This window comes from Geosmithia morbida (genome assembly GCF_012550715.1).
Source record: "Geosmithia morbida isolate 1262 chromosome Unknown scaffold_4, whole genome shotgun sequence".
NCBI classification, from domain to species: domain Eukaryota; kingdom Fungi; phylum Ascomycota; class Sordariomycetes; order Hypocreales; family Bionectriaceae; genus Geosmithia; species Geosmithia morbida.
Genome location: NW_023336191.1, coordinates 1,316,073 through 1,340,455, shown reverse-complemented (window position 1 = coordinate 1,340,455; position 24,383 = coordinate 1,316,073). Strand labels below are relative to the sequence as shown.

The 24,383-nt window shown below is 52.4% G+C and overlaps 11 protein-coding genes across 11 annotated transcripts; 7 read left to right on the top strand and 4 right to left on the bottom strand.

The window, feature by feature from the left end:
• Positions 1-676: 676 nt before the first annotated feature.
• Positions 677-2,781, top strand: GMORB2_5896 (Amidase; the record flags this gene model as incomplete). The annotated part of the gene is made up of 3 exons (XM_035467866.1): positions 677-1,299; positions 1,351-1,519; positions 1,576-2,781. The coding sequence occupies 3 exons, from the start codon at positions 677-679 to the stop codon at positions 2,779-2,781; spliced, it is 1,998 nt and encodes a 665-aa protein (XP_035322832.1).
• Positions 2,782-2,917: 136 nt separating this feature from the next.
• GMORB2_5895 (Enamine deaminase RidA) lies at positions 2,918-3,157 on the bottom strand (the record flags this gene model as incomplete). Its single annotated transcript, XM_035467865.1, is given in 2 exon segments — positions 2,918-3,025; positions 3,041-3,157. 2 exon segments carry the CDS (start codon positions 3,155-3,157, stop codon positions 2,918-2,920), a joined length of 225 nt encoding a protein of 74 aa, XP_035322831.1.
• A 2,211-nt stretch (positions 3,158-5,368) lies between these two features.
• GMORB2_5894 (NADH dehydrogenase (ubiquinone) Fe-S protein 6) lies at positions 5,369-5,946 on the bottom strand (the record flags this gene model as incomplete). Its single annotated transcript, XM_035467864.1, has 2 exons — positions 5,369-5,578; positions 5,677-5,946. 2 exons carry the CDS (start codon positions 5,944-5,946, stop codon positions 5,369-5,371), a joined length of 480 nt encoding a protein of 159 aa, XP_035322830.1.
• Positions 5,947-6,347: 401 nt separating this feature from the next.
• GMORB2_5893 (Zinc knuckle) lies at positions 6,348-7,170 on the top strand (the record flags this gene model as incomplete). The annotated part of the gene is made up of 2 exons (XM_035467863.1): positions 6,348-6,767; positions 6,823-7,170. 2 exons carry the CDS (start codon positions 6,348-6,350, stop codon positions 7,168-7,170), a joined length of 768 nt encoding a protein of 255 aa, XP_035322829.1.
• Positions 7,171-8,202: 1,032 nt separating this feature from the next.
• Positions 8,203-9,096, top strand: GMORB2_5892 (Negative acting factor; the record flags this gene model as incomplete). The annotated part of the gene is made up of 1 exon (XM_035467862.1): positions 8,203-9,096. The coding sequence occupies one exon, from the start codon at positions 8,203-8,205 to the stop codon at positions 9,094-9,096; it is 894 nt and encodes a 297-aa protein (XP_035322828.1).
• Positions 9,097-10,255: 1,159 nt separating this feature from the next.
• Positions 10,256-11,761, top strand: GMORB2_5891 (NADH dehydrogenase (ubiquinone) Fe-S protein 2; the record flags this gene model as incomplete). The annotated part of the gene is made up of 2 exons (XM_035467861.1): positions 10,256-10,930; positions 10,994-11,761. The coding sequence occupies 2 exons, from the start codon at positions 10,256-10,258 to the stop codon at positions 11,759-11,761; spliced, it is 1,443 nt and encodes a 480-aa protein (XP_035322827.1).
• Positions 11,762-12,138: 377 nt separating this feature from the next.
• Positions 12,139-13,664, bottom strand: GMORB2_5890 (ubiquinone biosynthesis monooxygenase Coq6; the record flags this gene model as incomplete). The annotated part of the gene is made up of 2 exons (XM_035467860.1): positions 12,139-13,433; positions 13,499-13,664. The coding sequence occupies 2 exons, from the start codon at positions 13,662-13,664 to the stop codon at positions 12,139-12,141; spliced, it is 1,461 nt and encodes a 486-aa protein (XP_035322826.1).
• A 645-nt stretch (positions 13,665-14,309) lies between these two features.
• Positions 14,310-16,433, top strand: GMORB2_5889 (Man1-Src1p-C-terminal domain; the record flags this gene model as incomplete). The annotated part of the gene is made up of 2 exons (XM_035467859.1): positions 14,310-15,703; positions 15,992-16,433. The coding sequence occupies 2 exons, from the start codon at positions 14,310-14,312 to the stop codon at positions 16,431-16,433; spliced, it is 1,836 nt and encodes a 611-aa protein (XP_035322825.1).
• A 653-nt stretch (positions 16,434-17,086) lies between these two features.
• GMORB2_5888 (F-type H+-transporting ATPase subunit b) lies at positions 17,087-18,112 on the bottom strand (the record flags this gene model as incomplete). The annotated part of the gene is made up of 4 exons (XM_035467858.1): positions 17,087-17,112; positions 17,177-17,399; positions 17,532-17,983; positions 18,082-18,112. The coding sequence occupies 4 exons, from the start codon at positions 18,110-18,112 to the stop codon at positions 17,087-17,089; spliced, it is 732 nt and encodes a 243-aa protein (XP_035322824.1).
• Positions 18,113-18,579: 467 nt separating this feature from the next.
• On the top strand, positions 18,580-20,372 carry GMORB2_5887 (U3 small nucleolar RNA-associated protein 19; the record flags this gene model as incomplete). Its single annotated transcript, XM_035467857.1, has 3 exons — positions 18,580-19,202; positions 19,264-20,149; positions 20,214-20,372. The coding sequence occupies 3 exons, from the start codon at positions 18,580-18,582 to the stop codon at positions 20,370-20,372; spliced, it is 1,668 nt and encodes a 555-aa protein (XP_035322823.1).
• A 786-nt stretch (positions 20,373-21,158) lies between these two features.
• GMORB2_5886 (magnesium transporter) lies at positions 21,159-23,912 on the top strand (the record flags this gene model as incomplete). The annotated part of the gene is made up of 3 exons (XM_035467856.1): positions 21,159-21,478; positions 21,575-23,566; positions 23,636-23,912. 3 exons carry the CDS (start codon positions 21,159-21,161, stop codon positions 23,910-23,912), a joined length of 2,589 nt encoding a protein of 862 aa, XP_035322822.1.
• Between the last annotated feature and the right edge of the window lie 471 nt (positions 23,913-24,383).

Genomic DNA, 24,383 nt, shown 5'->3' with positions numbered 1-24,383 from the left:
CTTTTCATGGGACGTGGTACGGGTACTACCCATACGACTACAATTTGATACTGAACAGCCTTACTGGACTTACCTGCATCCCTCATCTCTTTTTCCTACTCATTATGTGTCTATATGGATCTTGTTATATGTAAAGATCTAAGCTTTATCGGTCTGATTCCATATCCACCACGTCGTATGAACCTGCATCGTGGCATGCTACCAATGAGCTTTACCCCGCATTCTCGGCGATGAGCTGGTGCTTTCACTCATCAACTTTTTGCTATTCATCTAGAATATTCAATTAGCAATCGATGCTTGATAACTTGCATATCGCAATGCAAAGCACTACCCGAGGCACGAGAAATGATGGGTTAGACGAGCCTTGTGGCCTTGATACTACCACTAATTAGTGTGCCAAAATCTGAAATCCGCCGGTTATCATCAGACGACAAAGCAGTGTACACTCAACGAATGATAGGACTCAGACGTGAGGCTATTTCCCCACAGTGCAATTGCTTATTCCCATTATCTAGCGATAAAATGAATGAGTCCCCAGATAACGGCCGACAATGAAATCCTGCCGTGGTTGAAGGAAGAGTATAAAAGGATGTTTGCCTACAACGGCAAAGGCCCGAGCTGGTCAGCAACGCAAGAAAGAATGATGGCCTCAAGTATACATGGGCTTTCAACCATCATGACCTTGTGCGGCGTCGTCTTCGCCAGCGCAGTCTGCTGCGAGCTGCCTAGCATCGGACGCGGTGACTATCTCTTCCAGCTGGACGACGTCAACTATCTCAGTACCATTGACCGGCCCGAATACACCCTGAAAGCCGTCATCCCGGGTGCGAGTGGAGTACTTCCCTTGACCAAGCTGACCCTCCATGGGTCAGTGGTCACGGGAGACGACTTGCAGGCTATGATCAAGGAGTACAGCGATATCGATGATGTCTTCGGGACGCCTTTTCTTCGCTCAGTCCACATTTCAACCTTGGGATCGACGGCATTGGACAAGTCTGCCACAGACCATTTGTCTTCCATGGGAACAGAGTATCTCTTCGTGGACAAAGAGCGTGGGAGTCTACTCAGTTCAGAAACCAACCTCACTGTTATCGAGACGATCGCCCCTCACACAGACCCCAATGTGCCGAATGGTCCATACATGGCCTCAGTCTCTTCTACCGGTGTCTCAATTTCCAGAGTGTATCGGCTCTACGAAGACGTCTACAGAACCTTTCTCCACGGCACGTATCCATCAGGGCCCGACTCGTACCAATCTTTCTCTCTAATGAACCCCGACACCGAGTCTCCTTTGATACCGTAAGTGCCTCCTTGCGCATTGTATGTCCTTCCAAAGCTTACATATACTAGTGTGCCATCGCGAGTGTATTATTTGGACGACGATCGGCCCTTAGCTGGAGAGCGTGTTGGTGTCAAGGACATCTACGAGACCAAGGGCTTGACTGCGACTTGGGGTAGCTTGGCATACTACAAGATTGCTAACAAGTCTGAGGAAAACCCCCCTTGTTTGCAGAGACTGGTGAGCATACCTCCTTATTCAAGCGCTAATAACATGAAGAAACTAAAGTGTTACAGATTGACCTCGGCGCGGTCGTTGTCGGCAAGCAGAAGACTGCTCAATTTGCCTCCGCAGCTGATCCTTGGGACTGGACTGATTTCCAGCCTCCATTTAACCCGCGAGGCGATGGTTATCTGACCTGTTCTGCTTCATCTTCCGGGTCAGCCTGCTCTATTGCGGCCTACAACTGGCTTGATTTCGCCCTTGGTTCGGACACCGGCCAATCTGTACGCAGGCCCGCCGCTGTGTCCGGTATATATGGGCATCGCCCCTCTCAGGGTCTTATGTCCACCACAGGGGTAATGCCTATCAGCTACTCTACCGACACCTTGGGTATCTTTAGTCGGGACCCATACAAGCTGGCAAGTGTCAACAAGCTCTGGTACAAGGCGTACTTGCACCAGAACGAGTCAACAACGCATCTTCCCGCTATACGCGAGCCATCGCCAGATACCACGGCATTCCCAAGAAAATTACTATACGCAGTCGATTTCCTGCCCATGAAGAACCCCGATGCCCAGGTAATCCTGGACAAATTCCTCAAGGACCTGACTGTAGCCTTTAACATTACTATGGTGGACTTTAATTTCTCTCAAACACTGGAAGAGATGAACGTACCGGGTGCCAACAACATGACAAATTTCCTCTCTACGCTCAGCACAATGTTCACCTATGACCAGGAAGTCAGTGTGGCCACACCGTTCTTGGATGAATACGCTGCCAAGTTCAAAGGTGCATTTCCACCCTTGGACAAGCAGCACCGCGCTTACTTCCACGACAAAGACGCATACGTAACGTCAGAAACTCACACACAGGCCCTCCAAGCTCGGAGAAAGGCATTCGACGTCTGGGACGACAGAATTCTGCACGGGAATGATGAGACCTGCTCTGAGACCATGATTGTCTACGATATTGGCTTCAAGGGGCTACCGTCGTTTCGTGAATATAGTCTCAACCAGGATGATGGGGCTGCATTCCTCGTGGAAACAGGTACGGCAGGAGCTGGGGGCAACATCTGCCCCTTTTTCGGATGTGCCGACATGACCGTGCCCATCGGCCAGGTCACGTATTACAGCAACGTCACTTTTACCGAGGTGAATCTGCCAGTTACTGCTAGTCTGGCTGTCAGGCGAGGCTGCGATGCTGCGCTGTGGAATATGGTGGAGAAGATGGCGGATCTCGGTATTGTTTCTCCCGTCAAAGCCGGAACGTCACTTTACTAGGAGCTCAAGGGAAGGGGTTAGAGGTGTCCATGTGCCTTGCCATTGTATTCCATTTTCCATCTTGACAGAATAAATATAAAGAAAGATATGCTATACATATATGCCTTCGGACCTCTCCGGCCTTGCGTATCAATCGTCACGCAGAGTTATGCGCAACAACCTCGATCTCAACTCGCATATCGTCATCGCCCAGGCGCCTCACGCCAATACATGCCCAGGTCGGCTCACGGTTCAGCACACGCTTCTAGAAGTTGCGCACCATGGCCGCTAGGGCCTCGTTGTTGACGAGCACATGGTGCGAGTTATCGCGGTATATCTGCTCCCGGCCTTTGTCACCCACATTACGGAGGTTAGAGGTCGACGTTGCAGAAGGCATGGTCTATCTTCTCGCTGATCTCCCTGTAGAACTCGCCAGTCTTGGGGTCCCATCCGCCAGGTGTATTGCTGAGGCATTAGCCATTCTCCCATCTTCCAGCCGGACAGTCGTGGACCCGAGTTGTTGGAGCCCTTTAACGCATCTGTAGGCCTGCCATCAGTGACCCTCTATAGTGTACGCCAATGCCGCTGCGCCGATACTAAGACTTCGATAGCTCCTGCAGTACGGATATGCAGTGTTTAGCCGCACATCTGTACATCCTGAGTTCAACCTCATCGGGCCCTCTGATGGACGCGGGGGGGCGAAGCATGACTAGGGCAGCTGTCAACGCGCAGGGCGTCGCCTTAAAGGGATTTCTCCGGAAGCCGACAAAGGCTCGTCGGTATTTTTCGCTGAGACTGCTACAATTTACCTTGATGCCCTGGAATATTCACTATTTTTCATGGAAGAAGCCTTCTAGCCTTCTAACATGTGATGCCTAATGCCATCTTTCGCACTAGTAGTAGTGATTTTTTTTTTTCATATCCTCGTTGTTGACACGCTTGCCATAGAGATTCTCGTCACCTCCATGTATATCGTGATCTTGAGATCGCTAATACTAATAATATTAGTCGCGGAAACTACCTTTTACGAGGATGAAATCATTAAAAATAGAATAAAATCTCATCATCAGTCGAACTTTAGCGAGAGAAAGAAGGAAGCTTAGTAGTAAATAACGTCGAATTCGGATTCGCATGGCTTAAGGTATGTTTCCATGTTTTTCCGGAGTCAGAAACCCAAGCCGCAACGCAGCACGTTGAGAATGTGAACAGGCATAACCAAAAGAGATATTGCTGTTGGGCGGGAGCATCCATGAGGTTACCGGGGGCTTATAACATTGAAACTCCAGGCAAAGAACGGGGCGGACTTACTACCATATGTTCTTCTCTCCAACAAAAGCCTAGATACCATCATCGCTATACATATACTTGAATGCACCGTGAACAGCCGAGAGGGCGACCTATAGAGCTGAGTCATGGGACAGATAATGCTTCTGTCACAGGTTCTGATAGATATCCGAAGCCAGCTGGTGTCCAGGGTCTCCTTGTTACCAATGGTCATAAGTAAGATGATACTTTGAAGTTTGTCTTTGCTCAGCCCCCAACAAGATACTATCATACAGCAGTTTGCCTTGTATGTACTGACAACACTCCTGAATCACAGGCAATAGCGATGCTATTCGGCGATATCAACAATTCACTATCATTAACAGCAATTTCGCGGCTGATATCATCAACGATCACCCGTAGTTCCATAGTGAAGTAAGGGCTGTGTTCGCAGTCATCCTATTTATAGGAATCTTCCCACTCAAGCTTGGAGAGAACTGCTATTGTTGCGGGGAACATGTAGAACATATTCGACATGCTCAGCGCTCCCAAGAGCATCGAAGAGAAAGTGCACTCACATATGGGGACCACTACTTCACCAACTGATTCCTCATGGATTTGTATGCTGGCCGTTTGCGAAGAGCCTGAGAAGCGATTGACAAAGTGAAGAACATGACGGATATGTCGTGAAAGGAGCCGCTACATCGTACGAGGGAAGGAACACAGGGTAGGGATCAAGATCATCTCACCACCTTGCGTCATCACTTTTAACCGTAGTTACATGTCTGGTAGCTTTGACAGTCCTCTATTATTCTCGTCAATCTGTTGTTCGAACCTGCATTCAAGTATTAGCAGTGCCAATGTAGCAGTTCTGACCAGAAGAAGATTAAGGAGTTAAGTGCGCATGCTTCCTTTCCAGAAGACAAAGTGGAACTCGGGTGGAGTTTTGGCTGTGGGGAGTCAAGAGGATTTCGGCTTTGGTGGATCGTAGAAGTGTGCGGGATTCGCGCCGTTCAGTGTGATATCTCAACCTAGTCAAGACTATTTCCAAAGCGCAGGCACTTGATACGCGGGACGGCGACCGGATCGAGGAAGTTCCATATATTCATTATACACGCAATATCCTCCACATCCACGTTCCCAAGATTCGAGGTTCAGAAGGGAAAAGCAGCTCCCAAAATATAATTCAGCCGCCACCCTAGCCCAGTCTACAGCTGAGCCCCAGTCTAGCCGGCAATACACTATAATGCTGTTTAGGCAAGGGGGTAGGACGGCTGGGGAATAGCCTCGATGGCCTTTCGGTTGTGCTCGTGGGCCTACAGCAGACTCGTCAGTTTGCGAAGGTCTACGCCATCTGATTTGGGCAGAAGGAAAGCCCCAGACTCACAAATGGTAGGCCACAGTAGCCGCAGACAGCAATCTCGGGTTTGTCGGTGTTGATGAAAATCCTGGGGTGACCAGTAGGACCACCCCCACCATCGCATGACACGATACGGTCGTGTGACCACCGTACGGGCTCCTTGTGAATGAGCTCCATGGCGGAGGGCGGTTGGGGCTATTCAACCCAGTCAGTAACCGTAGCCATATGAGGCCATAATCAAACGGTAGCACGTAGGCCATTTGGTGGTAGTGGTGATGGGCGTGTGTAAGTACCTGGACATCGAAATCAGTCTGCTCGAATCGGGGGCCAGTCATGGCCTTGGATCGAGGTTGCTGGCTACGGGACCAAATACCAAGTCGGTTTGGGGCCTGGTTGATCTCGACAGGCTTGGATTCGTCGACGGCGAGCGACGCCTCAGACTTGGTAGCCGAGGGCACAGAGGCGTCGAGGTGGCGAGCGGAAACGGAGAAGGCACGGCTTTGGGAGGAGACGCGCAGGCCGCGCGCCAGGGAAGAAACCGCCTTCAATTGGGACGAGGCCATGGTGCTCAGAGAAGATGTAAACAGAGTATGCTGACGATTTGAATCCTAGCCGAGAGACGACTGGCCTTTGGTTGGGGTAATGGTTGCGACAATATGGGGTAGGGTAAGTAATGGACATTAGCGGAATTTTCATTGATCCGTGTCAGCCTATGACTCCACCACTCCACGGGGGAGGACGGGGGAGGACCGGGGGGGGGGGGCTCCCTAAGCGCCCCACTGTACATGTACATTTTTCTTTTCGCGCCCAAAAGCCGCGCAAGGATTCTGCAGGCAAAAAAAAAAAAAAAAAACCTTACTTATGTAGCTTCGACGTACTCTCTATACCGTTGACGTCTGCAACAAAATACAGCTACGCCCCTCCTGTAAACAACCCACGACCTCGACACCCAGTACAGCCCAACATGGCACCGGAAACACCAAAGGGAGTCTCCTCGAGGCTCCTCAGCATGAAGTTCATGCAGAGGGCCGCCGCATCAGCCGCATCGACACCAGGCTCCGACAGCGACGCCTCGTCGGCCAAGAAGCGCAAGCTGGGCCCCGACGACGACAAGTTCAGTGCCAACATAGACCAGGCATCTATCCAGGCCGCCATTGATGAACGGGAATCCAAACGCCAGGCTGCCATCGATAAGCATGGCGGCAACGACACGCACTGGGTCCTCGACGCCGACTGGGGCAAAAAATCGAAACAACCCGTCAAACCGCCTCGTCGCGTCGTCTATGTCGGATATGGTGGCGCCGACTCGTCAGATGATGAGGCTGATACTATTGACAAGCCTGTGCGCACCTCGACAAAGGGCTATGCAAAGGCCAAGGAAACCGTGAGCTCTTGCTGCCCCTGAATCTCCGATTTACCAGACACTAACGCAAATATAGAAAACATGCCCCGAGGACGAGTCCGGCTCGAGCGACGATGAATCTGAAGACGAGAACCGTTTCAAGCGCAGTGGCAGAGAACAGAGCGAGCATGGACGCTCACGATCCCGATCAGGATCCATCAAACAGACGGCAGAGGCTTCCAAAGCCAAGGAGTTCCGCGACAAGAGAAAGAAGAAGGATGTCAAGCTGAACAAGCTGACATCTATCTCCTCTGCCGGAAGTGGCAACCAGTTTGGGTCGCCCAATGGCAACAAGTCACTCAACTGCTTTAACTGCCAAAAGACGGGCCACAAAGCCTCTGATTGCCCGAACAAGGAATTCAAGAGCTCGTCGAAACGAAGCTGAAGGTTGCTGCAAGTCTGGAAATCTCCCGGTCGCATGGTGGCGCGTTGGCTGAGGCAGGGCTGATCAACACAAAATAACCTCCCCCCCCCCCCAGGATGACTGGCTAAACGGTACCATCCATAAATGCTCATGATTGGCCTCACTTACCAGGCCGGTGGTCTTTTGGGAGTCACTGGGTAAGATGCACATGGCAGTACTTCAACCCCCCTGCAACCTTGTGGGACACATTGGACACATTGCTTTCTAATAGAGTCTTATCACTTTGGTGGTAAGCCATGCTATCACCATTGTATCCAGGCTGCTGCCGTCTATGTTGGATAGCTACGGTATAGTAGAGAGCAGCCTTGGCTATCTCTTTCTGCCTCTAAACCCTCAAACGGGACCACTGGTGCGTACGTTCCAAAGGTTGTAGCGGTAACAGGAAATAGCTGGATGGGGACGACTCCATGGAAAGAACGCGGAGCCTTGCATCACCTCCTGGCTCTTCCATGCCCTACCACCGTCCAGGGAACTATACTCCATCTGAGCCAGTGGCCGTGATTATACCGATGATTGGTACCCTGAGCTTCAAGGTGCTATGCAGCAGCCTACAGGATGCATATGTACATGGTGGGAAAGGGTTGCATACTACTGCTACTAATAGAATAGACACTCGGCAGTACTACCTCTTAGATATCACTTGCCCCTCGACACTCCTACATCTCTATTTTCTTTTCACCCGTTCTTCTCGTTCCTCTTTTTTTCGTGCCGTAAAACTGCGCCCTCCCCCCCAACCCTCGGAAAGTTTTTTGATGTGGAGATTGCATTGGCGGCTGAAGAAGCTCCAGGTCCCGCCGCAGATCTCCACCCTCCGATCTTCGCAGGCCACATAGCTCAATACCTAGCTTCTTTCACCTGAACCTGCCACTCATTCAATTCCTCCACATGAACAGTTCACGCCACCATCCACACAATGTTTAATAAGAGAAGACACCTAAGGCTCTAAGCAACGACCCTCGAGAAGATCCCCAAGGCACACACTGGCATCCAGCCATGCTCGTAGAGGAGCTCATCAACCGCCATGGGCCGGCACCCCCCGTCCCCAAGGGTATCCAGAACGATACCACGTACCAAGAGGTAGTCAAGGTTTATCACGAAATGTACGCGCCGGGCCTGCATGCCTTGTTTGAATCGATATGGTTCTACTTCACGGAAAATGGCAAGATGTCCTTCCCCCGGCAAGGCAGCCTGGTGGCACAAATGGCCGTGTTCCTCAAGGTGCTGGAGAACATCAAGGTGACGGACCGGGCACAGATGATGTACTCGAGTACCTTGGAGTTACGCTTGGTGTGGGACCTAGCCAAGAACGCCCTGTCTGCTGCGCCCGATGGGGTCGACAACCGCACCCGCGAGACCATGCCGCACGAGAATGACGCCGTCGAGGTCAAGGCGCGCTTCCGCCTCGTCCAGGCCCTGCTCGACGGTACCCTTCTCCCCTTCAACCCGGCTTGCCCACCCATCAGGAACAGCAACAACCCGCACCGCCTGCGCGAGCTGGAGTTCTGGTTCAGCCTCGGCGAGTTCGTCACCACGCACGTCAATGCCAGCCCAATGATGGTCAGGCGGGAAGCCGACATGGCAGTGCGCGGAGTCGCCCTGGAAACGATGCGCAAGTTCCTCGACGGCCGCGAGAATAGGGATGTCATCTACTCAATTGCTGTGGTGCGCCACAATGCCTACCGCTTCAACATGGCACAGGCCATGCTGGAAAAGTATCACCTGCCCGAGAGTGATGCACGCAACAAGGCCGTCGTCGCATCGAAGTTCATCATGTCCCAGACCCAGGCTACTGGCAGCATGACAAACGTCACGCGGCGCATATGCGACCTCGCCAATCAGCTCTATGTCAGTCCTGGGTACAACATCATTTTGCCTGAAGAGCAGTGAAGTCAGCGAGTTTCTACACCCGGTCCCTTACCATGCGACTGCATATTCCAAAAAAAATAAAATAAAATAAAAAGGTCCACCGGTTATTCAGTGGCTTGTTCCCAAGGCTTGAAAGACATAGGTTATACGCGAGAAAGGGAGACAGTGAGCCTTCGCAAAGCAACTATGGCTCTGCACATGTCTCCATGCCATGAGCTCATGTCCATTATCGAGGCTTTGAATGCGCTGCTCAATTCTCTCAAAGGTCCCAGGACTTCGCCATGCATCCAAGGACATTGTAGAAGGACGACTTTCTTGTTTGATGCTGCGCTCCTAGCTGCATAGTCCTTAGCAGATGATTCTAAAGATCCAGATCGTATAGTTTTCGGAAAACCAGCACTTGATAAGAGTATGGAGGGCAACCATTCGAGAGAATTGTCCACTTATGGTGCTCTCTAGTTGGGCTAGCGAACTCCTGAGGCAGTAGAGCTTGCCTAGGAGTTGTGTCAAAGAATGACGGCGATATCAAGGCATCGGACGTTTTGTTCTGAATTGGATGCTGCCATAAGGGTTTTCAAGAATTATAAGGGTTGTGCCCAAAATTTCAACACCAGAAACACTCCTGGTACCAGTTCACAGTTGGATTGTACGGTTGGGTGAGGTGTCGATGTACTAAATGAACGTCGAGGTTGTGTGTATTGTTACTCTGCAGTATCCAAGGACTTAGTTACAAAAGGGGTGAGTAATCTAGTGGATTCATAAATTCTTTCGGTAATACTGGGGGTATCGGTTAAATAAAAGCAATAATGCGGAGGAAAACGTAGTCTGGGGGACTGGGGCTGTAACAATAATACAGATGACATGATTGGACCGGAAGAGCGAAAACTAATGGTCCGAATCCACTGCCCGCGTCAAACCCCCCAGATTGGCCCATTCATTCCATGGGGAGTGAGTGTGAGTGTCAGTTTGGTAGTTGAGCAGGTAAATACTCGTGCTATCACCTCCAATCCATCAAAGCGTGTGTGCCCTTCAGTCGACGACATCTCTCCGCCATTGACCCCGCGGGCAATTGGGTGCTCATCAGGGAGAATATTTCTGACTACTGCCAACGGCCTCTCTTCTTCTGGCTTCTTACCAGGACCACCTTTCCCCACACTCTCCGATTTCCCCATTCTCCGCAATGGCCTTCGCCCTCCACAGGTTGACTAGCTGCCGCGGTGCCGCCAGGCAGATTGCTGCTACTAGCCTCCGCCCGACGATGACGAAGATAGTAGCTCGCTCCTTCTCGACAACATATCTTCGAAAGTATGCGGCCATACCCGAGGCTGCTCCTACGCGACTGGTGCCCGTCAGCGACGACTTCTCCACCCCGGATGACCTGTACAGCACCGTAGGCTCGGGGTCGGCAGGCCCGAAAAAGTCGCGCGAGAACTCGGTCGAAGACCGCAAGGTCAGGCATTACACCGTCAACTTCGGGCCGCAGCACCCGGCTGCCCATGGTGTGCTTCGTCTGATTCTTGAGATCAATGGCGAGGAGATTGTCCGCGCCGACCCCCATGTCGGCCTACTCCACCGTGGCACCGAGAAGTTGATCGAGTACAAGACCTACCTCCAGGCCCTCCCTTACTTTGACCGTCTCGACTATGTCTCCATGATGACCAACGAGCAGTGCTTCTCTCTCGCTGTCGAAAAGCTACTCAACATCGAGATTCCCGAGCGTGCAAAGTGGATCCGCACCATGTTCGGCGAGATCACCCGTATCCTCAACCACCTCATGTCCGTCCTTTCCCACGCCATGGACGTCGGTGCCCTGACTCCTTTCCTTTGGGGTTTCGAGGAGCGAGAAAAGCTTATGGTATGTTAGCTTCTTCGTTCAGCTCATGGGATTAGAATTCCAATTTTCCTAATTTGCTACTAGGAATTTTACGAGCGTGTCTCTGGTGCCCGTCTGCACGCGGCCTACGTGCGTCCTGGCGGCGTTGCTCAGGATATTCCACTAGGCCTTCTTGACGACATTTACCAGTGGGCCACGCAGTTTGGAGACCGTCTTGACGAGACCGAGGAGATGCTGACGGACAACCGCATCTGGGTAGAGCGTCTGAGGGGAGTGGGCGTCGTTTCCGCCGCTGACGCTCTCAACCTGTCCTTCACCGGCCCCATGCTCCGCGGTTCCGGTGTCCCCTTCGATGTCCGCAAATCTCAGCCTTACGATGCCTACGACCAGGTCGAGTTCGACGTCCCCGTAGGCTCTCACGGTGATTGTTACGACCGCTACCTCTGCCGCATGGAGGAGTTCCGTCAGTCCCTGCGCATCATCCACCAGTGCCTCAACAAGATGCCCGCCGGCCCTATCAAGGTCGAGGATTACAAGATCTCCCCTCCTCCACGCGCTGCCATGAAGGAGAACATGGAGTCCCTTATCCACCACTTCCTCCTCTTCACCAAGGGCTACGCTGTGCCCCCCGGCGACACCTACTCCGCCATTGAGGCCCCCAAGGGTGAGATGGGTGTCTACATCGTTAGCGACGGCTCCGAGCGCCCCTACAGGTGCCATATCCGTGCCCCCGGTTTTGCCCATCTCGGCGGTTTCGACCATGTCTCCAAGGGCCATCTTCTGGCCGATGCTGTTGCCGTCATCGGCACGATGGATCTGGTGTTTGGTAAGTCACTCCCCTCTTCCCTCTGATCATAATCTATTTGTCTTTAGACTTATTTCACTAATCACGTGTCTTCACAGGTGAGGTTGATCGGTAAGATATGTGGAATGTGCATGCCGCTTACTAGAATTGGTTTCTTTTGTTTTGTACCATAGCTGGCTAGAGAGGCGACAAAGAGTAGATATAATTCCTCTTAGCGGTAGTTGTGATCCAATGCAAGTGTGTTCTTCTTCTCATCTATACACCTGACAATGTCTAATATATTTCAGGTTTTAACAACAGGTTTCCCGTGTGTCTCAAGTGGTTTCCAGACTGAATGATACATTTTTTCCTCTATATTTATAAGATGATACAGTACGGTAAAGTTGTCCTACTATTACACGACGAAGGAAAGGAGGCCTGCAGCCTAGAACATATTGGTCCCAGTCCCGGACGCCTGCTCCATGAAGAAGTTCTTCAGTGGCCCCAAGGCATTGGCAGCCCTCAAGCCGATGGACCTCAGCGGCACCAGGGGCCCACTCTCAACCGAGTACAACTTGTGCAATTTATCACAGACGCCCATGAGAACGTGGTTGGCGGCGTACCGCTCCGAGTTGTATGACTCAAGCCACATCTGGGTGCCCAAGTCCTGGCCATGCGAGACGGCATACTGAATGGCCTTCGCGAGGCTCTGGACATCGCCCTGGCCCTGGTTGAGTCCCTGTCCGGCAAGAGGGTGGATGGTGTGCGCAGCATCACCGATGAGGGCTACACGCTCGCCGATGTAGGTGTCGGCGTGACGCAGCTTGAGCGGGAACGATGCCACAGTACCTTCCTGGACACCCACGACAGTTTGGGGCAGCATCTCTAGGTCGAAAGGCGTGTGCTTCTCCCTCCATGCAAGTTCCTCGCTCTGGCCGTCGCTCATCGTGTGCATGTAGGCGATGTCAACAGGTCGGAGTCGGAAGGCCGAGTTGACCATGGCGATGAAGTCCTTCGGAGGCAGCTTCTTGAGGATAGCTGCATTCTTAGGTGTTGTCGACCACACGAGCGACGCAACGTTTCCGGGGAGCGGGAGCATGGCGATGGGTCCCGACGGCAAGAATCGCTGATAAGCCGTCTTGGTAGATTGACCACCCCACCCGCTACCATCAAGCTGCAAAGTGGCCACGACACCGTGCCTCCCGTAGTCCCAACCCCTGCTCTGGATGCCGGCAAAGGACCTCACGGGGCTGTTGGCGCCATCGGCACCAACGAGGAGTCGCGCAGTGAGCGATTCGCCGCTCGAGAGGTGCACGACAGGCCATTGCCTCAAGTCAAACTCTTCCGTTTCCTTCCCAAACTCGATGCTCTCCACCTTGGATTTATCAAAGATGTCGACACCTCCTAGCTCATGGATACGCTTGAGAAGTCCCGAGACCAGATTCAGGTTTTCCGTCATGTATGCAATCGTCTTGCCCGACGCCGAGGAAGGCTGCCAGTTAAACTCGATGCGCGCGTCGGTCAGGCCATCCCAGACCTGCATATCGTGGTACTCTTGGATGCGGTTGCGCTGTATATGCGGCCATGCACCTATTGAGTTGAGGAAGTGCGCCGACGAAGGCGTAAGGGAGCTACAACGGTTGGAGAATTGGTCGGCAGGGAGGGAGAAGGTCGATGCCTTCGCGAGGTCCTGAGCTTCGACGAGAGCGATGCGGAGTCCGGCGGTGACGGGATTGGCTCCTGTTTCATACGCGTGCTCGTTAGATACTGATTGGGAATGAGAATGTTCCATAGATGGAGCTCACGAAGAGCTGCGAGAAGGCTGAGCCCGGCCGGGCCACCTCCAACACAGACTACATCATAAAAGTCGTTGGACCGGGTGGAATAGTTGCGCCGAAAGGTCTGGGAGCGTCGTGAACAGCTCCGACAGACACGCGTGGTACTTCGCAGCATGAGATTTCTCGTAGCCATGTCACCTACACTCTCCTCCAAGTAGGGCGGTGGCAATTGCTCCTGCTGGTAATTATGGTGCGGATGAGGTCAGATGTCATGGCAAGTCTGTATAACTTTTAACACGGTATCAAGCCACTAGATCTCCGATGCCTTGTGTGGCGTTGGATGTGTGTTGGATGCGTGGCGGTGCAGAAAAGTGGTTCTATTGGATTTATGAGCAAATCAGTAGCGCAGATTTTTTGTGGCTTGGTAGCATCCACTGGAACTGTTGCCACAGAGACCAGCTGGCCAATGCTTTTACGTACTTCTATCATCCATCATATTAGCAGTCAACAACCCGCTGGAATGTCCCAGTTCTAATTCTTTCAACCCCTCCATCGTCACACACATTTGTCTTCTCTGTGGGCCACGTTTCCTGCGACCCCTTCAAAAGGCTCGAAAGGAGCGTCGCTTTTTCAACAGTTCAAATCACCAGAGTGTGGTTGCATCTGTGGCTGGTAACATACCCGCCTCCAGATCCCTGGCACGATTTGAGACACATGTCTCAAGTTCTGACAGTTACCCAGGTTATTGTTGTTTTCCAGCAAAGTTGATCGCACGTCGCCATTTCTCATCGTTCATCATCACTAGCCTCGCACGCGCAGTCGCAAAGTGGGTTACATCATGGCCGATGTTGACGACTACCTCCAAGAGGGTTTCGACCCTCGCTCCGTGACGATGCCCCGGCTGAGGTCCATTCTCGTCACGCACAGCGTCGACTACCCATCGACCGCAAAGAAAGCTCAGCTCGTACAACTCGTCGAGGAGTACGTGCTTCCGCAGGCTCCCAAGATTCGGGCGCAGAAGGCTCGGGCGAAGCGATCGAGCATGGGCATCGTCAACGCTGGCAGCGCCGAGGACACTGGCAACTGGGACGATCATGACCTTGCGCCTCCTCCGTCTGTCAAGCGATCCAAGTCGCCCAGGAAATCATCAACCAGGGTCAAGACTGAGGACTACGACAATATCCCACCGCCCCCTAGGAGCATCTCGAAACGCACATCGAGGTCCGCCAGCCGTGCGCTATCACATGCCAACGAAACCCCCGAACCCGAACCACCCGTGTCTGCTTCTTCTCGTCGCACTAGCCGGAGGACAATCACTCCTCAAATAAAACCCGAGCCCGAGGACGAAGAAATTCCCGCTGAGGGAAACAAGAGCGCTTTTACGAACGACAACCCTTTCCAAAGTGGAAGCTCACCGCCCAGTACGAAGACGCCCCGCAGCCGACGACAGACGGGCGATGTGGATACCACAAGGAGTGTCAAATCCTCGCGCCGTCGCACAGAAAACTCTGTCCCCAAGTTCAGGGAACCTCAGGTGGCTTACGATGAGATGGAGCCTGGCGAGGAGTTCACTCCCGATGAGCAGATAGGGCTCGAGGAAGCAGAGGACAAGGGCGAGGTTAGACTCCCGTCCCGTCAATCTCCTCACCAATCGGGACGCAAGACGAGTTTCACAACTCCCCTCCTAGTCCTCATCGTCACCCTTCTTGGTGTTTATGGCGCCTGGTATCGACAAGAGAAGATCGGTGTCGGTTACTGTGGCCTGGGAAGACAGCCTCAACAGATCATACCACCGAACGTTCCTATTCCCGACTTCGCCATACCTTTCGTCGAGGCGCAGTGCGAGCAGTGCCCTGCTCATGCTTACTGCTACGAGAATTTCGAGGCGCGATGCGAACCGGATTTCCTCCTCCGGTCGCACCCTCTTTCCTTTGGTGGCCTGATTCCGCTACCCCCTACGTGCGAGCCTGATGGTGAGAAGGCTCGCCGCGTCCAGGCTGTTGCCGACAAGGCTATCGAGGTGCTCCGCGAGAAGCGCGCTAAATATGAGTGCCGCAGCCTCAAGGATCAGGATGGCGGTAACACTCCTTCAATTGATGAGCAGGAGCTCAAAGAAACTGTCAGCCGAAAGCGTAGCAAGCGACTGAACAGCGCCGAATTTGAAGACCTCTGGGTAGCTGCCATTGGTGAGGTCACATCCAGGGAAGAGGTTGAGGTCGAACCTGCTACACGGTAAGTTGGCACACCTCTTTCTTATTGTCTCGTTTTCATGTCGTGCTTTATACTACTCTGCCTGTTCACTTTTCCTTATTGGTCTCAGTCCATTTCTGACTCAGCAACTAACCAGATCTGTCGTTCCTCCTACAGAACGACCGGTGCCTCCACCATTTCAAACAGACGCCTATCGTCCAGCTCTCTCGCTCGCGTTCCACTCAGCTGTGCGTTCTGGCGCTCCGTACGACTTGGACTGGCAAGATATCGACTCGCAATTGGACTTTTGATTGCAACTGTTGTGCTCAGCTTTGTCGCGCGGGCGCGGTACCGCAGGCATGTTACCACGTCGGCGCAGGTCCCAGCACTGGTCGACCTCGTCATGACACGGCTTTCGAACCAAAAGGAACTCGGGGAAGAAGGCATCGACGACGCTTGGTTGTTCCTTCCGAACCTGAGAGACGATGTCCTCAGGTCGGTGCACTCACTGTCTGAGCGGGAGAGTATCTGGCGCAAGGTTAAGGTTGTTGTCGAGCAGAACAGCAACGTCAGGACCGGTCAGCGAGAGGGCCGCAATGGTGAGGTAGGCCGTGCGTGGGAGTGGATAGGCCCCATCGCAGGCGAAGGGGCTCGCAGGCGTCGCAGTGGTCGCGTCTCGTTGACTACCGATATAGCCAAGGAGGAATCGCCGGCACCGGAGAAGCCTGTACAGCAAGTGAAGAAGTGGGATGAGCCGAGGCCGCTTTACTAGGTCATAAACAGGCGCATCCCTTGTAATGATTTTGCAAGTTGGGAGACAGGGCGCTCACTACTATTTCTTTGTGTATACTTTATATTTCGTTTGTTTGACTTATGCATTGCTTGTTTGACGACCGGTTGTTTCCTAACAGTAGTAGTATTGACCTGCCATTCACGGCGTTTCGCATTCTTAGAATTCTCTGGGCATGCGCATCTTTTGAGTAATGAAGCTTTCGGATGATATCATTACTTTTTTGGTTTCCTTTTATGTGTTACTGGCTGTCTCCGGCTCTGAATTGGTCATAGTATTTCTCAAGACCGAAAAACTCGTGCTCGCCAAATGGTGTTCTATAACCGTCGTGAGGGATTTGCAACAAATGTACTAGGGCACTCTCCCCGTGTGCTTCTTGTTCAGATAGATATATAGATAGCTTAAAGCAATGAACGATTTATCATACGTTGATATGTACGATGCTTATTTTGACCATGGGAGGTGGTCGACTACTCTATAATCACGTTGGGTCGATTCGGTAGATTGACACAAGCGCCATTTATTTAAATTGCTAATGCACAGGTCTTCTTACAGACGCGAGGTGGAGTGACAAAGGAGAAAGAAGGTTAGGTGGGTGGTTTGGTGTTATAAGCCGATCAGCCAAGTCGAGTTGTTTATTGAGTCTTAGAAGAGACGATCTCTGCAAGATTGTCTGTTAGCGATTGTTTGCGCGAAGAGATAAGGGGAGAGGGAGGAACGCTTACTCTCAATATCAGCGACGCTCTGCTGGAGGATCTGCTGGAGGACCTTAGGGTTCTCGAGCTCCTTCTGGACCTTGGCGATGATGGACTCGGCCAGCTCCTTTTGCTGGCGCTGCTTGACCTGGCCCTCGTAACGGACCCAGGAGTCAAGGACAGCCTTGGCCTCAGCGGCGATGGCGGTCTGCTGTTCGAGCTCGTAGGCCTGAGACTCAAGCTTGGCAGTCTCCTGTTGTGGCAATTGCATGTCAGTAACATTGCTGTTCCTCCTTCCTTCTCTGCCACCCCTTTTCTTCTTCTACACCCACCGGGAGGAGGGAGCAAGGAGGGGCCACAAATTGAGCCTGTGAATTTAACATACCTTAGAGACCTCAAAGAGGTTCTTGGTGATGTCGACGACACCGCCCATCTGCTGGACGTCGTTGATGCGGCCCTTGACGGCCTCGGTGTGGTCGGCACGGGCAGTGTTGAGGATGTTCTTGATCCTGTTGTTCTGGGCCTCGGCCCATGCCTTGTACCCGGGGCCACCGTACTTGATGAGGCCAGTCCAGACAGCGAGGAGGCAGAAGGCGACGACAGTCTCCTCGTTCATGACATAGTACTCGTTGGAGATGGCGTAGGCGCTCAGGGAGGCGGCGGTGCTGAGGATGGCACTCTTGCTGATCAGGCTGTTGCCGGGAAGAGCATCAATGATGCTCTGAGCCTTCTTCTTGGGCTCCTCGGCGGGGACGTTGCTCGCATAACGGACCGAGGCGGCCGAGATGGCAGGAAGAGCCATGCGGGTGACGGCCGGGCGGATGAGGGGAGCTGCGCCTGTTTATGTTGTTTTTTTCCCAGTCAGTTTCCAATTGAGCTGCCACGCATTGGCATCATCAAAGTCGCTGGAAGAGGGGCAGGTCAATTATACGCACCGGCAGCGCTGCGCACCAATCGAGAAGCCATTTTTGCGATGGGATTTGGATAGAAGGGGAAGGCGGGTATCCGGGGTCGTTTGCCTGGGGGGAGCTTGATTCTAGGTTGTGAGGTTTTATCGCGCCGCTGTTAGCTCGGCAACTCGAATTACCATATCACGTGATGTCGGAACAGAGTGGAGGCTTTCCATTTGTTGCTCCGTCGTCGCTTTCTCATAGTCCTTCCGATATATTGCCGGCCTCCCAGGGGTCCTCGCGCTGCAATCGTCTGTTATTGGCTGTACTGTTTTTCATATCGATAAGAGAAATATTTCGAGACGGCGCCGTCCTCGTAAAAATTACCAGTTTCCAACTCTTTCGCTTGTTAAAGTACTGGTACTGTTCCTAACGAGGTCCTTCTATTAATTCTCTCGAGCACTTCTGTGCTCTATTATTCCATTTGTGTCTGTCTGGGAATTCCGTCTACCTTTTTTTATATTCCCCAGTCAGGCGTGGAACATGCCTTTAAAGAATATCTCAGAGCGCTCAAAGCGCAAGCGATCGTCTGATGGCGAGAAACCTGAAAAGAGACGCCGTTCCTTGAGTGCCAGTGAACACGAAGAGATGGAGGAAGCTGAGGATCCTAACGCCAAGATACTGCTTATGGAGCAAGGAATCCTCGAATCACGGAAGAACTACAATAATATCGCCGTCCTCCTGGGTACTATGTGCGACCACGAGGATGGAAACCCGGAGAGCATGCTAGCCGCAGTGGCGCTTTGCCGTATCTTCGTGCGGCTCATTACACAGGGATCACTGATTTTCAAAAATAACCATTCGCCAAAGGAGTTGGTAGTGGTTGAGTGGTTAAGGGAACAGTTCTCAGTCTACAAGAAGACGCTCCTGTCTTTCCTCGAGGATGAAGATCTCTCTATGACGGCTCTGACCCTCTCCATGAGGCTTCTCAAGGCTGAGGGTGAACACATGTACGAAAATCGTGATTATTATTTTCCCGAGAACTTCCTCTTGAGCATCGTGTCGGCCATACTCCATACCGACGACGAGGATGTCAGGCAGACATACATTGAGGACTACGCCGAGCAGTATGACGACGTTCGCTATTACACCTTCAAGACTGTCAAGTGAGTATGCAGTGAGTCTGTTGAATTCTAGTACCAAGCTGATATCGGTTTGTTTTTTAAGGGCAACCCTGGAGAAAGCCGTACAGGAAGAATCTGGCGAGGGTCTATTTGAGCCTAGTTTCGCCCTTCTCTCTGCGCTGGATGGCGTGCCTGAGTCTGTGGAGGAGCTCGAGGACTTTTACATCCCTCGGCCAAAGAAAAAGGCACACAATCTCCGCTCCGTCACACAACACAAGAAGCAGGGTCAAGAGGCGTGGATGGCCTTGATGGGTCTTGTTGAAACAAAGGACCAGAGGAAGCGTATACTGGCTGTCATATCCAATGTTATTGCTCCCTGGTTTGTCAAGCCGGAGCTTTTATCCGATTTCCTGACCAACTCGTACAATGCCGGAGGCTCCATATCTCTCCTGGCTCTGTCTGGTGTCTTCTACCTCATCAAGGAGCGCAACCTCGACTACCCGTCCTTCTACGGCAAGCTATATTCCCTTCTCGACCGGGATATTCTTCACTCTAAATACCGCTCGCGCTTCTTCCGCCTTCTAGATACCTTCCTCGCGTCGACCCATCTTCCCGCTGCCCTAGTGGCGAGCTTCATCAAGCGCCTGTCTCGGCTGGCCCTCAACGCACCTCCCAGTGCCATCGTCTTCGTGGTTCCCTGGATCTACAACCAGCTCCGGAGGCACCCCACATGCACATTCATGATCCACCGAGAGACGAGAGATCCAGAGGCCAAGAAGCATCTCCAGGAGAATGGCGCCGAGGACCCCTTCCTGCCAAACGAGACTGACCCCATCAATACGCGTGCCATTGAAAGCTCACTCTGGGAAATTGTGCAGCTCCAGTCGCATTACCATCCCAATGTTGCCACCATTAGCAAGATTCTTTCTGAGCAGTTCACAAAGCACAACTACAACATGGAAGATTTTCTCGATCACTCATACGCAAGCGTAAGTTCTCGTCGACCCTTCGAGAGATAGCTGAAACACATACTGACTGTGATGATATATATAGTTGATTGAAGCGGAAATGGAAAAGGAGGTCAAGAAAGCTCCCGTGGTAGAATTCCACATCCCCAAGAGGATATTCCTCCCGCAAGACGACCCGGTTGCGAACCCAGACAGCCTCTTGGTCAAGCTCTGGGACTTTTCAGCGGCTCAGGCCTCGGCATAATGAGCTGGTATTGTTGGGGAGATGGGAACTATATCTAAACGAGGGGCTTATGATGGTATATTATACCCGCTGCATCATTGGCGATCGATAGACAATTGACTCATAGCGCCGTGCAAATTGCATAATATAAACTAAGAACAAAGGAAAACATAAGCACGATTCAAACATGTCCGGCAAAAAAAGTCAACTTCCAGGTACTAATCCTCACTACGGCCATATCAAGAGTGTGTTCAACACCAGGAAATAATGAGATGAAAGAATATAACGATATCAGCTAATGCTCGTCTTTGACAAGAGTTAACTTGTCGACGCTGTTTTCGGGCTCTTTTTTCTTTGGTTTCATGGACTGAAAAAGCCTTACCCTACGGGTAGATTACGATATAGTTGCAATCATTGTATGATGTAATGGATGTCGATAAGTAAACTCTGTGATGCAAACTAAGGTTCACCCGTAAAAATCCGTGGCATATTGTGGGTAGTTGAGTCCTGGGGACATTTGTTTTTGTTCCGGTAAAATTTATATATCATCGTCAATGATTACATTGATGGTTGTCAAACATAATAATACTGATGCGCACCGCCATTTAGAAAGACGTGTCAATAGCTTACTTTTTAAGCACTGATTCCGATCCAGGCTTGAACTTCGGGGTAGCTACCCTCATCTGATTCCTCCCATAATCTATGCCCTGCATAATTCTTCCCCATTCAGATTCTTACCCATTGAAATAGGATCTGCGTGTCTCATTATCCAATACTGCACCCCATGGAGAGCATCAACTAAACATCATGTCGAGCAATCCCTTCAACATTCTCGGCAGCAGCTCCAGGCCCCCACCGCCTCAGTCGTCGACGAACGTGCTGCAAAGCCGATCGAGCCGATCTGCTGAGCCTCAGCAGCAGCCGCAGCAGCAACCGGATCGGGCACCCAAGAAACGCAAGGGGCATCGCGGAGGTAAAAAGAAGCGCCAGAGGAGAAAGAGCTTCGCTGTCATCGATGAGGATGATCAACGTAGCGATACGAGAAGGCCGTCGGGCAGCGGTTTCTACCAGATGCCTACCAGCGCGAGTGGGACCAGCCTTGACAGCGAGGCCCTGCTCGACCACAGGTATGTTATCCCCACCCCCCCAAGGTGAACTGCAGGGTGAACTGGATGGGAAGTCTGGTAAAGGGGCTGATGGCATGATGCCTGACGTGTCTACAGTGAACAAAAGCCCATGCGTGCACGACGGACTTCGACCATTACCGGTCTAGGCGCCCCCTCCACCTCTTCAGTATTTACACACAATAACATCAACAGCGGTAGTCGCCTACAAGCCATGGAGATGGCGGGAAGCAGCGACGAGGACGAGGGCGATGACTTCGGTGCCAACGACGAGGGGGCTCCTCTCCTCTCCGAGCCAGTGTGGAATCGCCGCCCTTCGAGTTACGGCGCCAACGACTCGAGGATGAACCGACCTCGAAGCCGTGCAGGCTCGTCCATCTTGTCACATAACGCAAAACAAACCCCCACCAAGGAGCCATACGATGTCAATAACCCGCCTTCGGTGCCTGCGTCGCCACAGCTCGGGGCCGTCGATCGGCTAGATATGACGCTTGGAGATGTCATGATCCGAGATGAGATTGACTCCCATGACGGAAGCCCCCATCTGCATATCGAGGATAACGACGATGCAATGTCGGATGTTGCCCCTGCAATGAGGGACAACAGGCCTGTACAGCGCGTCATGACGGGCCGCTCTGGCGAAGAGGACGTCTGCTTTCCGGGCCCAGGAATGTCTGAGGTAGGGGATGAGGACATTGCCCGCCGCAGTGGTGGCCGTAGGGGCCACTTCAGGCCACAACGTCGTCGGGGGCAGTGGCCAGATCTGTCTAAACTCGAAGAATGGAAGCATATGGAAAAGGAGGACCGTAGCGAGGAGCGCCGTGTCAAGACGATCACGGAGCCGCAGCTCATTAATGGTCGTCTGCGCCCTGTGCGTAAGGGCTGGTTTGAGACGGACGAGGACATCCCGTACAGGTTTACCTACTTCAACGAGGAGTTTAGGAGCACCATCCACAGCCAGACCATCTCAGAGCTGGTCCAGCCCGGCGGCGGGTTTGAGGAACTGTTCATCCCCGAGCCCCGTACGCTATCAGATGACGAGTCGGATACGGATGAAGAACTGCTTGCCCCCATTCCTGTCAAGAACGCCCCCCCGGCTGATAATTCCAACATGGGCACGCGCCAGACGTCTGTTTCCGATCACGCACACAGCAACAACGTTACCACCGCTACTACTACCAGGGGTTTCTCCCCGAAACCCGAACTCTTGGGCAATAACGCGGACTCCGGGCGCGGAACACCAACGCTGAGCGGGACCAGGTCTCCTGAGGGCAGCACGGCCAAACGCACACAGTCCCAAACGAGGGAATACGAGACCAATGCTAAATCTCAGACGCCTCTCCAAGAAGGAGACCGACCAGTGTGGTGGCTCGACGTCTTCTGCCCTACCGAGGCCGAGATGAAGGTCATCTCCAAGGCGTTCGGCATCCACCCGCTGACAGCCGAGGACATCATGTTGCAGGAGGCGCGCGAGAAGGTGGAGCTATTCCGCAACTACTACTTTGTCAACTACCGAACCTTTGATCAGGACATTAACAGCGAGAACTACCTGGAGCCCGTCAACATGTACGTGGTGGTGTTCCGCGAGGGCGTGCTGAGCTTCCACTTCTCGGTAACGCCGCACCCGGCCAACGTCCGCCGCCGAATCCGCCAGCTGCGCGACTACTTGATCCTGTCGTCGGACTGGATCTCGTACGCTATCATCGACGACATCACTGACGTTTTCCAGCCCCTAATCCAGAACATTGAGGAGGAGGTCGACGCCATTGACGACGCCATCTTGCGCCTGCACTCGGTGGCTGACAGGCGGCTAAAAGCCGAGAAGGTGGGACCCAGTGTCCAACACGACGACTCGACCACGGTCAATGACTCCGCCGGCGACATGGACATGCTCCGGCGGGTGGGTGACTGCAGGAAGAGGGTCATGAGCCTATACCGGCTGCTGGGAAATAAGGCAGACGTCATCAAGGGGTTCGCCAAGCGGTGCAACGAGCGCTGGGAGGTGGCCCCTCGTTCAGAGATTGGCCTCTATCTGGGCGATATTCAGGACCACATTGTGACCATGACTTCCAACCTTGGTCACTACGAAAAGTGAGTGACAATCCACGCCTTATCCCTCCCCACTTCAGAGCAATGTTTCTAAGACTACTTTAAAAAAAGGATACTCGCCCGATCCCATGGAAACTACCTCGCCCAGATCAACATCCGCATGAATGAGAGACAGGAGCAAACGGCTGACGTTTTGGGGAAACTCACCGTCCTGGGAACCATCGTCCTGCCCATGAACATCATCACCGGTCTCTGGGGCATGAACGTCTGGGTTCCCGGCCAAGAGTATGAGGGCGACCTGGTGTGGTTCATGGGTATCACGGCTGGACTCTTGCTCTTCGGTCTGGGATGCTACGTTATTGCCAAGCGAGTCTATGGCATCGTGTAGATGATTCCTCCCTTTCCTCTCCTTTGATACCATCGTCCACCCTACAACTGGGGGTTACCCCCAGTTCACCAAAAATTCTCTCCAGCTACACCATTTTAGAATCACCTACTGCGGAAGGAGTGTTTTTGAGATGCAAGCTAATCTGCTACTTCTCTTTTTAACATCACTACACCTCTCCCTATTCTTTTTTCTCCTTCCTACTTTTTATGACTAAGTCACGCATATAGAACCTAAAGAGTCGCGATACTGGAAACACTGGCGTTTATTATTAAATTGGATTGCGCTTTATAGTTTTTGTAACCCTCTATGTATGTCGGCGAGATATATAGTATATTATTCTTAATGAGGCACTCGAAAGACTGGTCGTGATTGAATGTTTATATAAAGAGTAGGGACATGTCACTTCGGGCTTGCAGCAACACCTAAGATAGATTGCGTCCGTTCGTATCTTTCCTGTGTCATTATTATATT